This window comes from Anser anser (genome assembly GCF_964211835.1).
Source record: "Anser anser genome assembly, chromosome: 3".
Taxonomy (NCBI): domain Eukaryota; kingdom Metazoa; phylum Chordata; class Aves; order Anseriformes; family Anatidae; genus Anser; species Anser anser.
Genome location: NC_139722.1, coordinates 110,654,655 through 110,672,022, shown reverse-complemented (window position 1 = coordinate 110,672,022; position 17,368 = coordinate 110,654,655). Strand labels below are relative to the sequence as shown.

Here is a 17,368-nt window from a genome sequence, read left to right as displayed (position 1 = left end):
TTAAAAGTTAATTTTTTAAAAAAATCAAACCTTTACATAAGGGAAATACCAATAGATGTTACCATAGTTAATATTTTTATCTTAATGACATTTTTTCTGTGTAAAACATAACTTTTAAAACAAGAGTTGATCAGTAAGAAGTGTAAGAGCAAGTTAAACCCTTTGTTTCCTGTATGGATGTTTTTTTCTGCAGCTTCATACATCCATTTTACTATCTGGCCTGCGTTTGGAACTTTACCAAATTGATTTGTAAACAGCAGCAGAGCCTATGGATGGCTTTAGTGTTGCTCTTAGTAGTGTTCTTATTCAGAGTTTTAAATGATGTGTGAAGAAAGAAAGAAGAAATTGTATTTATTCATTCTGCTCACGTAAACCCAAGTACTCAGTTTCTGCACATGCTTGCCTACGATCAGTTGCACACTGTAAGGCTGGACTGCCTCCATCTCTTGATAAAAGTGAAAAGCCCTTGGATCCAGCTATGTGGCACCTAGTGGCTATACCCATGCTGCGTAACTTCAGGTTTCCCATGCCTCTGAAACATGCAATATACATTGTTGGTGGTGGTGGTTTTTTTTTTTCAGTTCAAAGTGTCAAAAGGGGCTGTGCTGGACCCCATTAGAGTGGATTTCTTATAGCGTGAGGCCGAGGATCAATGTTACAAACTTTTGAGCATATCACAAAGGCAATTAGAATTGCGTTATCTTGCAGGGATGGTGTTGAGGAATTATTTCATATGAACTTGTGGTAGTCATGCTTTCTGAAGCAGTGTTGTGAACCATTTTGAGGGGAGTTAAAAACCTTGCTATAGGAGAGCCAAGGAGTGAATCAGTGTGTGCCCAGTATGAATGATAAGGGATCCATGGCCCTGGAACAAAATCAAGAGCATCCTGCACATCATAGTGTGGACACAAATGATGGAAAAGAAAGTAACCTCATCTTTGGGTGAAGAAAGCTTCTCCATGAAGCAATCGAGCAAAGGGAATCATGATTCTGGTTAATTTTTTTTCTAGTTTGTTTCTAGAGTGATACAGCTGCATCTTTTTCTTAGCCTTAATTTGCAGCCTACTCTTAGCTCCTGAGCAGCCCTGGTAATTCACTAACACATGTATGGTGAAAAAGTTGTAACTTAACTGGATAAAAGCCTTTTGAATATTTTGAGTCCTATTGGAAAGATGTTACTCTTTCAGGATGTACTTCTATATACTTTTAATATAGGCAAAACCATGTACATTTATTTCATGGCAGGTAATCCCATTTATTTACAATAATGGGCCGGCTACTGTTTCAGTTGAATTCTGCCTGACTTAAAAGAATATAAAGTATTGCTATGCAATGGCCTTTTCCTTTTATAGCTGTCTGGCATCCAGGGTCTAGCCTCAGTGTATTAGGCAAGGCAGCTAGAAATACGCTACAGTTAAATTATGGGTTTGAATCTCCAGGTGGTGCTTGAATTCAGGGTTGAAGACTGTAGAAATTAATTTTGCTAAAGCAAGAAACAACAGGACATTAAGCTACTACGCCAGCTTTAGATGTATGCTTCAAAAATTTTTTGCTGCTCAGCATTATTCAGTAATCTTTAACTCAAATTGCAGGAAATATTTGAAATTCCATTCTAACAATATCCAACAGAGAATATTAAAGAAGCATTAAATTTCAAATGCCTGAGGGAAAATGTTCTCTTGCAACACCATGGGCATTTGGATCTCACTAGTATATGCAGTATTATAGTCTAATATTATGCTTTGCTTGGTATAAAATGAAAGCCCAATTTTAATTCTATCTCCAAAAGCTTGGCATACTGCAGTGAAAAATAATTTATTTGAATGTTGTTTTTTAATACATTGCAACCAACTTTAAAGCTTCCTTATATAAGACTCCCGCTATGGCTTTTTGTAATCTAACTCTTCATTAAAACTTCAAATGTACTCCCAGAGACTTATCTCAATGCTTTCCTTGTTAATTTAGAAGCTGTGAGATCCCAAAGTTACTGCAGAAGTTTTCCCTCATTGTATGCGATTTTTCTCTTAAGACAAAAGTTTAGTATTTTATAGTATCTGTGTAAATACATAAAATTCCCAGAGGATGAATACGCTCCTAAGGGACAGGTAATATTCAAATACAAAATGTAGTTTAATGATACATCTACACAGTTCTGGGCGGGTTAATTTGTCAAACCTGTTTGTGAACTTAACTAAAAAGGTGCTGATTAAACCTTTAGGTTTTTATAGTTCACATATGCCATGTTTGATTGCAAAGCTATTTCGGCAATGAGTCCCCAGCTTGCAAATTCCTTGGGAGAGAGCAGAAGAGTAATTCCAAAACCTTTAGAGAATCTCTAACATAAATATATTTCTTATCCTATGTTTTAAGTATCTCAGTATTTGGCAGAGTAAGAGTGTTTCATTTCTGCTGGAAATTTAAGATCTATGCTCTTTGGAGAAACAGTGGTTTGTTTTGTTTTGGTTTGTTTTTTTACCTGTAGGTGACTTTTTTCCTGTTAGTACTTTTGACTGACATAGACATGAGCAGTGTCCATGCAAATGTCAATATTGTGATATTTCATACCTGCTCAGAGTTTCATGGTGAGCAGGTTTTTTTAAACAATAGTGGACCAGTTGCCTGTGAAAGTGTAGCATTACGCCTTGCCTAATAAACCAGATGGGAGGAGAGGGGAACTTGTTTTAAAGGCTTAGAGACTGCCGAGAGAATTTGAAAGAAGAGTGTCCTCCAGGTGGTTTAAGATGCACGATAAATGCAGTTTAATAAACTTGCCTTTCATCATGTGGATGCTGTGACTGTGAGTGCAGGTGTACACGTATATCATGTATACATAATGTATTTGTACAATGAAGCTATGCGGGACATGAATTAGTGGAACTTCATTCATGTTACCATTAGGCTAACTGTAATACTAGACTGCACTCTTGCCAAATTAATCATGCTTTTTTGTAACAAAAGCTACTGGAATACTGCAGCCCTGCTGCGAGATCTTCTCTCACTGCTGGAGGCTCCGTGGCAATACTGGTGGACACCGCGTGCCTGCTGAGCTCCTGTTCTTGGGCTCTGAACAACCACGTACATTTTCGTGGCAGCTGAGGCCCACTGGAGGATGATGGACTGTTTTTCCATCACAGTTGGTCTCATGCAGTTGTACCCAAACTTCTGTGCCAATAGAGTGAGACTCTGTCTTGCAGATGCAGTTCCATTGTGCGAAGTCTGAGAGAGACTTATCTGCTTGAATTCACCTCCTAGAAGACAAGAACATCCACCTCGGGGCAATAAAACCTGAGTACTCTCTAGCTTTTCATGGAAATGACCAAACTCTTAAAAAATGCACTTTTAGAGAATATTCAGCTTTTTTGGAGGAAAGCTAGATGGTTCTTTAAACGTTGAGCATGCCTTCCCTGACAAATGGAAGGCTTGTAAAATGCAGTAGAAATTATTTTGAAAGAGTAAGTCTACGTGGACTTCAAAATTGGTCATGTTACATGGTTTTATTTCCAATTTTATTGCCTTTTTTTTTGTGATTGTATTTCTTTGCCAATGGTTATATGAAGTGACTGCTCTTTAAATAATAACATAAAGAAAAACAGAAGCAAACGTGAAGCTTAATGTGTGCACGAAGCTATGTCAGCACTTTCCTACCTGAGCTACGTATTTCAGTGGGTGCTTACCAATTCATCGTTCTGCCGTCTTAGCTCTGATGGCTTGGCCAGCTTGTCCCACGAAGCAGAATGGTGAATGGACAGTCTGTAACATCATGCCATGTGAAGAAGCTGGCACCTTTTTTTAAGTATTGGTAACATTTAGGTACTTCAAGGAGTTGCATTCCTTTGTAAATAGCATTAATACACTCAAATTGAAACAAAATTCTTTGTGATGTAATGGCAGTGAAAGAGGTACAGCTTGAGACAGAATTTATGTGAAAGCTCAGATTGTTCGTTAGCGCTGTGCTGGCAAAGCTCCATACCTGTTGGGAGTCCTGTTAACTTCATTACAGTTTCAGGTGGCTGCAAAGGTCTCTTCATGTGGAATTCAGTGTAAGATTAGTACTGGAAAATTCATAACACAATTCATGTGGTAAAATACAAAATTCAGACTGATAATGAAACAGTGGCGTCAGTGGCAGCTTCCCTGGAATAATACTTAAGTAGTAAGTGGAACATATTCCTCAGGGGATTATTTGATTTCAGAATAACTTGATTAATTGACATTTCATCAAAGGGAAAACTGAGTATTTAGATTCCATAAAGAACTAGCTGGAATAGCTTCTTTAGCATCCGTCAGTGATGTTGTTTGACTGTATCACCTTTCTTTCACAAAGTTTTTTTTGTTTGCCTTTTTTGTCTGGGTAGAGGTTTTTTGGTTTTTTTTTTTGGTCTCTCTCCTTCGCAGTATATCAAGGTGTATACCTTTTCAGTGCATGACTTAGCAAATTAGCTGCACTGCTGTCATGCTTGTTTTCTGAATCTGATTGGCAAATCTGTGCAGTACGTTCACTTCTGGTGCACAGCTGAAATTCCTTGTGGTGATCTTGAAATTATGCAAAATATGCAAGTAGTCGAACATTCCTTAAAAAGCAACCTAGAGAACACACCACCTGTAATGCCAGTGAATAAATGACAACTTCGGCATGAATTTTCTTGTAAAGTATGGGCTGTGCTGAGGTTACTAGTCAATCTGAATTCAAGGTGATGAGAGTGCCAACATTGCATAGAGCTGCAGGAGTGGCATACCTGTGAAGGTGCTGCTGCTTGATTTTCAGAAGATGACATGCTGTGAATTTTAAAACCCCCCAGTCATGGTTGAACTGTAGTAAATGTCATTTTGTAATTGAGGCCATGTAAGTTAGTTATTCTACTTTTATTACTAACTTCATTTAAAAAAAAACTCTTAAAAAATTCTTTGCTGGGATCAAAGAAATGTAATTGCCATGAAAGGAAATACAATATTTGGTGAATGGAACAAGGAAGCAGAAGAATTAAAGCTCTGCATCTTTTTCTCATGTATGTAGTAATCATCATCTGTTTCATGGATTAGTATGGAGATTATGATGTTGGCCTTCTTTTGAGGACAGGAATAGTGACAATGGTGAAAATACTGCTGCCTCTCTTAACATGTGAAGGTGGGTGAAAAGGAAGTATCATCACACAGAAGTGTAGCAGCAGACATAACTTTGAGCGACCCCGACTCAGACAAAGACTTTGGGAAAAGAAATCCACAGGTAAAAGTGAGAAGGCCTAATGCTATATCAGTCATAAAAGATTTTTGTAAAATAAAGACTTATATACAAATACAGAAATCACTTAGCTCTGCTTCCCACAGCTGAAGCCATTTAATGGTTTGGTTTTGCACTGACAGTACTGTGGAAGATTAAACTTGTGTGTATGAGTTAATTTAATCATTTATTTTATAGCTATAGAAATAGAAATAAATAAATGTTGCAGCTAAATAGGCAGGTCAGTTAGGGCTCTCATTTGAGAGAAAAATCATTCCAAATTAATGGGAATTCCAGAATTAATGCATTTTTAACAATGTCCTTAATAAGCTAAAATGATTCTATGATTCTAAGTCTTTGAACTGATTAAAAATGGCAATTATGATCTTTCGTCGTGAAAAATCATACTCCAAAAATTGTGAGTGATAAAAAAATTCTTGGGAATATATGGATTTACAGAATTACAAACACAAGGACAAAGACTTGAGAGTTGATACAGTTTTTATTTTTATTTGAATTTTTCTCACTTTTCTATTTTTTTTCTTTTCCTTTGGAAACTCTGCAAGATCAGGAATTTTGCAAGTGGTTGGCTGATCCTGTAAAGGCATCCTTACACAGCTAGCTGCAGAACTACTGTCATGTAACAGGGGGTTTGCACAGTACCATTGTTTCCATTATTTTGCCACTTACCTTTGTTGTAAGTTGGAGTCAAATGAGAAATGGGTTGGTAGGGAGAACGGATCAAACTGTGAAATGATTGGTAATTAAAGGATATGCACGATGCAGAGAGCAGACTTGGAAGCCATGAACACACCACTTGCACTTTTAAAAATTCTGTCTGATTCCTTTCACTTCAATTTTCCTTTTTGCATGATGTTAAGGTAAAAAGTCAAGCTGCTTTGAAAGCTCAGGTACTGTCTTCAGGGAAGGGAAGAGAAAGAGCATGTACCGTTTTGATGGTTGTTGATAATTTGGGGCTGCCAAACCAATGCTATTCACACTGACATCCTGTCTTTTCAGACAATGAATTAATATATTGGGGTAATTAAAGACAATTGCTTGTAATAGCAGAAAATTGCTATAATTGTTTTGTTTTCTAGATAACAAAGCACGTTTATAATTTCTGTGACCGCATCCAGAGTTTTACTACTAGAATTCACAGAGAAACCATAAACAGTCATTGTTCTGTTATAGTCTATGTCAGTGATAAGAATTTAACTCTATTTTATTTAGAAGTCAGCCAGGCCAGGTTTCATCCTTACATCAAACTGGTCGTATGTATTAATCACAGGAGAATCTTTCTAATAAATGTGCCTTATTTTAAGCGAGGTTATTATTTCAAGTGGACTGAAGAGGTCTGTAATGGTCTGATTCCTCTCACCCCTTGTTTTTTTCATGTGTTTTCATGTTTTTTCACATCTGCTGATTGCAAATCATTACTTTTACTCATTACTTACAATTCTATATTACTTCTAAAATTTAAAACAATCTTTCCACAATTTCTTTTGAAATCTAGACAGGGTGTGATGCAACCAAGAGGCGCATTGGATTTTTAGTAACCTCGGAAGTTCTAACAAAAGTGCAGCTTTGCCTCTACCATCGGATTGCTGTTCCTTTAGGCTTCCTTTTTCACTGAAAAGGTTCATCAGTGTAAATAGCTATCATTCTTACAGAGGAGATTCATATCTGTGTTTGCTGATCTTTGATGCTTTTATTGGTTTAGAGATCACACATAGTGAAGTTATATACACACTTGACGGAGAATTAATAGTGATAATCCTGATATTGTTCATGCTAATTGTACCACGACCAGTTTCCTTGTTACGTTACGGACTCGTTCTTTTCCTCTGGACTGTTGCAAGCTTTGTCAGTGTCATTTTGGGGTTTGTACATAATATTTATTATTTTTAAAACATTTCACTCATTGCTTTAAAAACATAAATATTTTACGTTACATAACAATTTCTGTTTAATTGCAGCTTTTTATTTAAAGCATTTTAACCATCTCCAGTTTTGCCTGTTAGCAAGGTCTTTTTTATCTTAAGAAACTAAAAGTGAAAGACAAGTAAATGGCTCAAGATTAGGTGAATAATGATGTTAATGGTCATGAAATGGAACTTGAGGAATCTAAAATTTGTGATGCGAGAGTATCAAGGTTGTTTTTTAAATGCTGAAGCTTGAGATTGGCTTGGATAGGACATGCAGTGTTATGACTAGTGAGATCTACAGTCTCTTGGAGTTCATTCTCTGACTTAAGCAGAAGTTGAACATATTTTGAGGATCTGAAGTTGTTTACCATTGCCTATATAGGCCTGATGTGTATGTGTATGTGTGTACAAGTTGTAGTCTTGATCTCCAGGGACAGTGCAGATCTCTGTCTGCAAAGGACCTGTGTTTGAAGTATGAAGACGTTCTCATTCCTGAGCTTCTGCCCCTGGTGAGGAAGCTGCTTCTCTGAACTCATCTCTCAAGTTTGTGGTGGGTTAGCAGATTGTGCCATTCATAGGGCTGAGTACTTGAGTTTGGGTCTTGACAGTAAGCAACTGTGGCATGGACATTCTCAGCCTGTGTTTCTTTTAAGGTTATACCAGCAGGTACAGAGCCCACTTGTAAAAGGCATATGGACAAAGTGGATGCTCTTTCACAACTTTATTGGTAGAGGAAAACACATCGCACAAAAGCACCAAGGATGTATATCACAGGTGTCTATTGCATTAACATCAAGATGCACTAGAGGGCCCAGCCTGCATGTAACCATTTTCCAAGAAGAAAAATGTAGTAAACTGAAGGAACTTCTGAGAAATTACTGCAAAATTAGGAGACAGGAGAAGTAACAGAAGCCAACAGGGCTCAAAATAGGACTGAATGTAGGGAAAGGTGATAGACTGACAAATGCATTCAACCTGAAAATGTAATCAGACAAGTATGTTCCCCTGCTGGAGAAGGGATTTAGCAACTTTGAACTTGAAATCTTGTGATTTCTTCCTCCTCCTGGCTAGATTAAAAAGGGGAGTGGTGTTTTTAATATTATATCATGCTTAACAAACCATTGCGTGCTGTGTCAAGTTCATTTTCACTATCAGCTCTGGCTAAAAACCATTGCTATCTGTAGTCTAGCCTGAAGGTGACAAGAGATTTGAATCATTGTAATTAGACACTCATCATACTGCAAAAAGATACAGCTATCTTGATGAATCAGTACAGAGAAAAAAAAAAAAGTGTGGTTTTTTTTGTTTGTTTGTTTGGTGGCTTGGTTTTCTGTTTGTTTTGTTTTGTTTGGTTTTTTTTGTTTGGTTTGGTTTCGTTTTAACTGTAGTCTCTGCCTGGGAATGTGAAAGTAGAAATGAGCTCAGCGAGAACTGAGATAGTTTCCTCAACGTGACAACTATTGTCCATTTCTCCAGAACTATTAATGGGCTTTACCCCTCCAAGTCCTGTTGACACCTTCAAGTGTTCTTGGGCCTTGCCCAGGTTTTACTTGACACACATTTTCACGAGTCCCGCTTCTTTCTGATTTTGTGAAGTACATGAGAATTCACTGTCCACACTTGAGGAAGAGGTATGAAATGAGTTATTGTTTGCCTTTCAGAGCTGTAGCTCCAGGGCACGCTTTTGTATGAAGTGCAAGTGATGAAAAAGTGGATCTGCCCAGCAAAGTCAGGATTGTGGTTGGATATGCCAGAAACTGGGTATAAGGAACTTTATCCCTCTGGGGAAAGGCATTTCCATGCACCCAAAAATGTATTTTTTCATGACCCCTATTACAGCTGCATTGTATTAATAATTAGGGTTTGTTTTCATTTTTTCCCACATTTTAGAAAAAGTGCAGAAAACATTCCTGAAATCCATTTGGCTGTCACCAGGTAGAGGTGCCTTGCAATTTTTACCTTTTCTTTCAGAGAAGAATGAGTTATTCTTCATGCTTTTTTTCTGAAGATACATTACTTTGTCTTATCACTCATCCATGCATCTTTCCTCAGAGCTTGGCTAGCATTCCTTTTGATTATTAAAACGTTAAATTGTTCAAAACTGAATCGGAGAATGGCATTTATTGCCCAGTTGCATGTTTGCTCTGCAGTGGAGTCTTGTTATAATCACAGAGTGCTTGAATTCAGGGTCCTAATGCCAATTTATCAGTGCTCTAGATTTCAGAAGTCAGAGGCAAGTCCGGATTTACATACTTACATTGAGCAGTGGCAGGTGAAATGTGGTAATGTACTTTGGGAGGGGGGCAGTGAGTGACTTAACTTACAGCAATCATTGAGCCTTTAAGGAAGGATGGTTTTAATGAGTTTGTTGTATAGTTTTATAAACATATTTTAAAACTGCAATTTTCATAGTTAATGTTAACGGTAAGCAGATTTGGAATGTATGAAAATAGATTTCACGCTGTAAAAATTACTTTTCTGGAATGAGTAAATACTAGTCCTGTTGGTCACAGAAACTTTGTCTCTATTGAGATTTGGGTTTAAATCAGTTAATCTGCAATGCCGAAGTATTAGAATAGGTTTGGGTGTCACAACGCTATTTAACAAGAAGTGTGAGAGTTTTCCTGTCTTCAAATTATGACTTAGAAGTAGAGTTAATGCTTACCTCAAAGTAACAGCTGTAATTTCCAGGGAGACAACAGATGCAGGTATATTCGGAACAGCGTTGTTTCCCCTTTTTTAATTCCTTGACTAATTCCTTGAGTGTAAGCAAAAACTGCTGAGTAAAGGGACAGCATTTTTCTTTGGTTACCTAAAGAGAGACAGACTGCTTTTCTGTTCCCTCACATATATTTTTGGAGCTTGTTGGCCCATTCCAGTGACAGATAAAGTTGGGGTCTGAAAAGCTCCAAATGCGTGTTTTGTGAAAATCCAAGGACATCCAGATTAGAGTTGACTCCTCAGTAAAGGCCTGCAACCTGGGCTCAAAGATTTCTTCTGTTCGGCCTCCGAGATCAATATTTAAGTACATACTTACTGCTTGCTGAGAAGGCCTGTAGGTCTGGGCCAGCCGCAGCCTGCTGCTTCGTGCTTGGTTGCGTCAAGTGGCAGGGGAGGGGATGGGAAAAGGAATTGAAGTGCACGGCCAGGAAGAAGTGAATGAACTGGAAGCAATGTGGAAAGAATTTGGGAAACTTGAGGGAAATGCAAGGAGCATAATGTGGAGGTTTGGGAGATAAAGAGGACATAGTAATGACACTGTAGATCACCAATCTATAGAAAATCGGGCAAGTTACAGTGTTGCTCATTATATATCTTTTAAATTACAACTTGTATGTATTGAGGCATACAAGCACATGGAAAATAAAATTTTAAGTACAGTGTAATACATGCTGCCTTTTTTTTTTTTTTAGTTTGATCGCTTACTCATCACAGGCAATGTTTTCCATGTCTTCTGCTGACAGAAAAATGCTTCCCTGTTCTTACATGTTGATATATTGCTTCGTTTAAGGGAAAGTGTTGGTGTTGCCTTTAGCACAAATGATGTATGCATTTGCATTTCTGGAACACTCTCAGAGTTTCCCGTTTACTTTTATCTTCTCCACAGGATGAGAATCTGTTTTCTAGTTTTATCTTTTCTGAAAATCAGTATAGATTGTTGATTAAATACTGTAATAAATTAACTTGTCGACTTATGCCACATTTCATGTATATATTATATATCTGAATAAAGTTGAAGATTTATAGAAGACTTTAGAAATTAATCCAGGACACACATGTTTGAGAACAAAAGCTTTTTTTTTTTTTTTTTTTTAATCTGACTTATCTCTAAAAATCTGCTACGTAAAACTGCATGCCTCTTTCTAAAACCAGCTTTGTATTTTAATTGTTCAAGGTTTGTTTTTGTTTTTTTTTTTTTTCAGTGATTTACCAGGCATCTGACTTTGTGTGGAAGTGAAAGTAAATCTTTGTGAAACTAGAAACTATAGTCATCTTTACTTGCCAAAAACAGTTAAAAATAAAAAAAAAGAGAGAATTTGAAAATACAGAGGTTATTAAGTTAAAAATTTCAGGTTTTGTTGTTTTGTGTTATTAGCCTGCTTGTTTAAAAAAAAATTACTTTCAAATTGCTGTCTTGCAAAGTAGACTCAAAACTTTCCTGTAGCCATAACTGAATTCTAGATTAATTTGTTATCGGAATTTGTAAATTATGCTTTTTCAACAGAATTGGCTGAATGACTCTCTGTCCTATCCTGTGGGTAGCACACTGTTTTGTTTTCCAGTTACAATAAATAGGAACAGTTTAGTTCTTACCTCTTATCTGTTTTGGTATCTTAACCAGAACTAACATCATGGACGCGCCAGTATTTTGAACTGGAAATATTACCTTAACTAAACATTTTACATAAGCAAACCCTCAAGTTTGCCTCTTAACATAGTACTTGCTGTGTTCTTGTGGGCTTAAAGTGTACGAGCCAGAAGGTAATGGAAATGGGCCAAGTGCTTGCACAAGAAGAAAATACCCATTTTTCATTGTCAGTGACAGTCCTCCTTCAGCGTTATCCAGGCAGCGCTGGCCTGCTCAGAAGGCATCTGCTGTTTGTCTGCTCTGGACTGACAGAAAACACACGACAAATGCAAGAAACTTTTGTTTCTTTGGGCTTGCTAAAAATTTTTGACTACTTCATCGATGTTTTTCTTCTGGTTATTGGAGTAGTTCAGGATAGACTGAGGATCACACAGGTTATCGTATCTCCCAAGCATAAATCTGTCATCACATTTACATTTGTGTTGGGATGCATGTAATGCGTAACACGCACAACATGTCTGCGCAATAAAGAGCAGATCATTCCTCTACAAAAACATGTAAGCATCTTATTTGTTTTTGCCTGTGAGGCGGTTACATTATTCACACATCATATCTCTGTTGCTTCTGCAGACTGCTGGATGATGCAATGCCCAGGGCCTCTCGGTCTGCAGCGGAGTGCCATCTTCGGGCTTTTCCAGGCTGCTTTTACATGCTCTGTGTGAAGGAAATCAGTCCAACCACTACCATGAACTTTCTCCAAAGCAGTCTTTTCTGGTAGTTGGCTTGATATTTTGTAGTATGGAATGCTGGATAAAAAAAAAAAAAAGAATTACTCTTTAAAAAGTGTTGATAAATGCAGCTGTATTAAGTAGCAGCTGCTTAGCATCTTAAATAAGACTGACTTCTCAGAAAACATACTTGGTGGCTTCTTCAGAAAGGTTGGTTTGTAGAGATACCTTAGGATAAATGTATTGATTTTTGTCTGCAGTGGACTGTCGGAAGAGGAATCCTGACTTTCTCTACATTGTGTAAGTGACAATTAAGTGCCATACAAAGTTTGAGATGATGAGAACATCTAAAAACAGCTGTGCAAATAATCGTTGCACATGTCATTGTGTTAGTTTCTCCATTTCAGTACAGCAGACGGTTGGGAGGGATGTTTCTCTCCTAATCACCCTGACCCCTTGCCAAAACTAGCAGGGCAGAGAGAGACTTGGCCTCCTGTTAAGGTCTTTGTGTCTGTTTTTTTTTGAGGGGACGTTGCAACATTTCTTTATGCAGCTGTTTTTCTGATGCCTGGTACTCTGGGGTTTTGGTGGGCTCGCAGGAATTTGTATCTAGTGCCTGAACTGCCTTCCTTGCATAGCACTCTGAATTTGGATATATCCAAATATATATCCAAGTATATCCTGAATTTGCAGTGCTCAAGGCACTCTGTATTGAGGAATAATATTTTGGAGATACTAATATTTAGCCAAATAGGGCTTTATCTAAAATTAATATGCTTCTTATTTTAGAGGTCCTCATCATGACAATAGTGGAGCAAAGCAATTCTGTTTATTTTTGAAACAGACCTTTAAATTTGAAATAAACAGGAGCGTTAGATCATACCTCATGGCAATGTGGAAACAAACTGCCTAAGTCTTTCTCTAAGACTAGCTAGGTAATTTATCTTCTACTTAATTATAACATATGAATGCCAAGTGTTTCCACAGTTTTTTTGGAGTGAACTCCGAGATTCCACAAAAAGAAAACTAGGCCAACTTCTTTTAACGGGCAAATTTTGTTTCTCCTAAACAATAAACCAACTTCAGTCAAGCCACCTGTTTTCCTCTTTTGTAAAGTCTTGGTCTGAGGGCTCAGAGAAAAAACGTCCAAGGAAATGTTTTCAGGGTTCAAAGGAGCACAAAGTGATTAAAGAAACAACAACAACAACAACAACAACAAAAGGCTTGTAATTCATATGTCCTTTTTTCCCCCCATCGGTTTGTTATATCTACGATTTCACTGATGCCTTTTCAGATTTTAATAGATTCTAAGATAACTTTTTCTTGGTCTCTGCTAAGGAGATGCAGAACCTCTACCAAAAATCAGACACCATGGCTCTGTGGGTGACTTTGGAATGATTTTATGAGAGGAAGCGTAAGGTCTCTTCTTCTGTTCCTCACCCGGCCCGCTGCCTTCCCCCTCCCCAAACATTACCTTTCTTTTGGTCTTGGGCGGTTTTTTCCCAATTCCTTTACCCTATAAACTTGATAATAAGTCACTAGATGCAATTTAAGGGATCTCTAGACAATAGATAGGGCAAGCCTAAAAAAGGAAGAGGATTACTGCTCCTTGGGAATGAGTTTGGAAGTTTGCTTATGTACATTCAAGGTAATTTTTATCTCTTTCAAAGGCGGCATTTTTTTCTGTGTGTAGTTTTTTCCATTTGTCCTGGAGTGTTCACCCCTAAGGGTCTCATAAGTTTCTTTGATGAAATTCAAAGATGATGAAATTCTTCTGGTTGCATTTTCTCTGCCAGTGGTGGCTCTTTCCACGTGACTCCTTGTTTTGTAGAATTTGTCTTGAATTCAGACAGTTTTTCAGATATAAATAAATACCTCTTTTATATGTTTTTTAGGGGGTTTATATACTATAAACTATCAAAGTACTTGAGTTTAGTGTGTGTTAATGATGTAAACTGAAAATTCAGTCTGTTTGGGACTGCGGCTTTTGAGAAACGCAACAGGGAGATGGGGAAGCATGGTCTCGAGCAGAGGAAAATTTCCACAGCTTGTTTTACTATAAGGTAAGATGTGACTCTTCTGTTTGTTTCATGTCCAAAGGCTCATATAAAACTGAACAAAATTAGTTTTGTGCCATTGCTGTCAGTCTGCTAGCAGTTGCCTTTAATGTAAGCGATGTCTTACCAGAGACTGAAGAGCACCGTGTGTAAGTGGTTTGTGGCACTCTGCTTACCACCTGCAGAGCCGCTCTCGAGGTGACAAGTTGACATTCCCAGAATCAATACAGACCCTCCAAAAGAGCAGGGGGGAGCGTGCTGTTGTTGAAGAGACATGTTTCAGAACAGCTTAATTACTTCTTCCCTTCTGATACCAAATGCCTGCTTCATCAAAGGCAGAAAGAGTGCTTTCATACTAGTTTGTGTTTCAAGTGATAGTGGTTATTGTTGATGTTTTACCAGTTGCACTGCCCAAGTTAAACTTAGAATGAGTGACATCTTTTCCGTCCACATTGCCAGCACAGGAACTATTTTTTGTTGTGACAAATAAATTTCTCTTTTAGTATACAGTGACATCCAGACTGTGTTTTATGGTTACCAGTGGGTGGGTGATTTCTGAGCCTGGAAGCAGAATACAGAGCCTGTTCTGTCTTGGGCTCTGCATCACTTTTGTCAGTGGTGGAAGCATCCAAACTTGCTATTACTTGGTGACCTGTAAGAAATAGATGTGGTGGTCTTGGTATCATTTCTATTTTGAATGTATTAAACAGAGCAAGCAAGGAAATGAACAAAACCCACTGAAATATTAACAAATAAAAATGGTTTGCGTTATGGGTCTCCTCAGTAAACCGTGTACTGTGGAAGCACACATGCATGAGAATTCTCAATGCATTGAAGAATTGATGCATGCATTGCATGTTAAGAATTGAAAAGCCGTAGGAAGTGTCACAAGTTTCAAAAAGAATGGTAGAAGTACCAATACATTTTTATTTTTATTTTTTAATGGCATGTGGTAACTCAGGTTGAGCAATAACAAGGACTTGGAGGAGAAAGTTGCACATTCCTTTACAAGGTAATGGACATTTTTTCTATTTTCCAACATGTAAATTCTAGATGTTCTTAAATCTTCTTAGGATTATCTTGAGAACAAATAAGCTAGGTTATTCCTGGTGGCTTTTATGTTTTTGTTTGTTTGTTTGTTTGTTTTCAGTATCATATTCTTGTACTTCATGCAGCTTCTCTGTAATTATTGTGAACGAACATCCATGATCAATTTTAGCAAAGTTTATACAATTGTGGGGTGGTGTAGGGTGGGGTATGGTGGTGTAGACCCCACTGTCCTTGAGGTGAGAGTCATTCTGTATTGCAGGTCCATCAATTGCAGCATCCTCTTTGGGACATTGCTTACTAAGTGCACTCCTAACTCTTTGTCCTCAGCATGACAAACTGTTCATGGCAATCTTTGTTCTCCGAATGTTATGACATGAGAAGCCTTCGCAAAGGTAGTGCTATCTCTTTTCCACCAAAATTGGTTTGGAGGGGCTTCCTTCCCCTCTGTCTGCTGATCTTCATCGTGTTTTCTCCCTGTTCCACACATGCTCAGTAAGCAAAAGGAGGAGTTGAGCCCTATGGAGAAGAGATCATGTTGAACTGACTGGAAGTAAGAATAGACATTTACATTTACAATGTGTGTTTTCTGGCATGGGACAACATCCTGGAAGTTCCCTGTATCTGCGTGTTTGCTGGCATATGTAGCAAGTTAGCTTAAAAAATAGTAATAAAATAAAACTTCCTTATGAATTTCCTTTCACTTAAAGTAAGCTTTGGTGATACTGTTATTCTTGCTCTTGTGTTCATGGCAACAATATTAATATTAATGTCATTAATATAAGTGGCTGTGGAATATTGATTGTATTGGAACACATTTTAAAGTCATCTTTGTGTTGTGAAAAATTCTATTTAAATTGCGTAAAAGTCATTCTTTTGCTTAATTGTAACTTGAAGACAGAAAAAAAAAATAATTGAGACAGCCTTGAAAGAACGGTCTGTTGGAGGGCCAACTAAATCAGTTTGTGATTAGATGCATTGTCATGAATTTATTAATAGGACCACTAAGAACAGTATTGCCGTAGCAATACTGAATTTAATCTTTTCTTTCTCTGTTCTTATTGGGCAAATAATTATCTTCGATGATTTGAAAATGGGAACTTCACCACACAACTTTGTTTTATATAAATATGAAAGCATACATGTATTTAAAGGCGAGAGAATTGGTACCACTTGGTCTCCATATAAAACTCTGGTTTATGAGAGATGTATCAAGAACTGAGCTGTATAGACGGGTGCTGTGAGGCTTAAACCGAAACCAAGCAAAAATGTGCAGCCTGCCTCTTTTGCCTATAATAGGGTCAACGTTGGGATCCGTGATTCCTTTGATCTTTACATAAAACAGATGAAAATGCATAAATTGCTTCTAATCAGAGATGAATTAAAGGAAAATAGCCTCCCGGAGGACAAAGCACCCCAGGCACCCATCAACAGCCTTACCAAATGACAGACCTGGAGGAGACTTCAAAGCTGCAAACACAACTGCCAGTGAAATCCACCAAGAATCTATATGCTGTTAAAAAAAAAATAAATCACAGTTTACAAGTGCCCAGAACTCTCTCTTTAAGAAAAAGTGACAGAAACACACAACAAGGACTTACTTTTTAAGCTGCTAAATATTCTTTTTCTTTTAGAAGAGTTGATAAGGCAAGACATGCTTGTTTAATTCAGTTGAAAAATGTGTTTAGGCATGACAAGCATTGGTAATTTTTGTGTCAGGTAGGGTTTACTCAATTTGAGTGGCACGGGGTTTTGAAGCTGAAGTCTATATTTCTAGTGGAGGCAGATCAGACATTTATTGTAATTGCTTCCTTGGTTGTCATCCATGTTTGTCACTATGAACACAAATATGGTTAACGTTCCTCAAGCTGCAGAAAAAGAAGAAAATGTAATGAATTATCAGGCTTGATTTTGGAGGTGAGGGGAGATTTGAGGGAAAAATTTTATTATGAAGCATTTTTTTCTTTGTGGAAAAAAGTTTACTTTTTCCCAAGTTAAATCAGATTTCAGATACTTTTCTAGCTCATGTAACTTATTTTAATACCGTGTAGATATTAATACCAGTAATGTTAAATTAACTG

The 17,368-nt window shown here is 37.5% G+C and overlaps 1 protein-coding gene across 5 annotated transcripts in view; it reads left to right on the top strand.

The window, feature by feature from the left end:
• The window catches only part of WDPCP (WD repeat containing planar cell polarity effector), a 150,840-nt gene that overhangs the window by 5,117 nt on the left and 128,355 nt on the right, over positions 1-17,368 (top strand). The window contains exons 4-6 of one of the 5 annotated variants that reach the window (XM_083832222.1): positions 12,444-12,483; positions 14,151-14,246; positions 15,202-15,252. The exons of the other annotated variants lie outside the window; for them this stretch is intronic. Of the exons in view, the coding sequence (XP_083688348.1) occupies positions 14,191-14,246; positions 15,202-15,252 (107 nt within the window). The 5' untranslated portion in view covers positions 12,444-12,483; positions 14,151-14,190. The remainder of the gene's footprint in view (positions 1-12,443; positions 12,484-14,150; positions 14,247-15,201; positions 15,253-17,368) is intronic. 5 annotated transcript variants of the gene reach the window in all.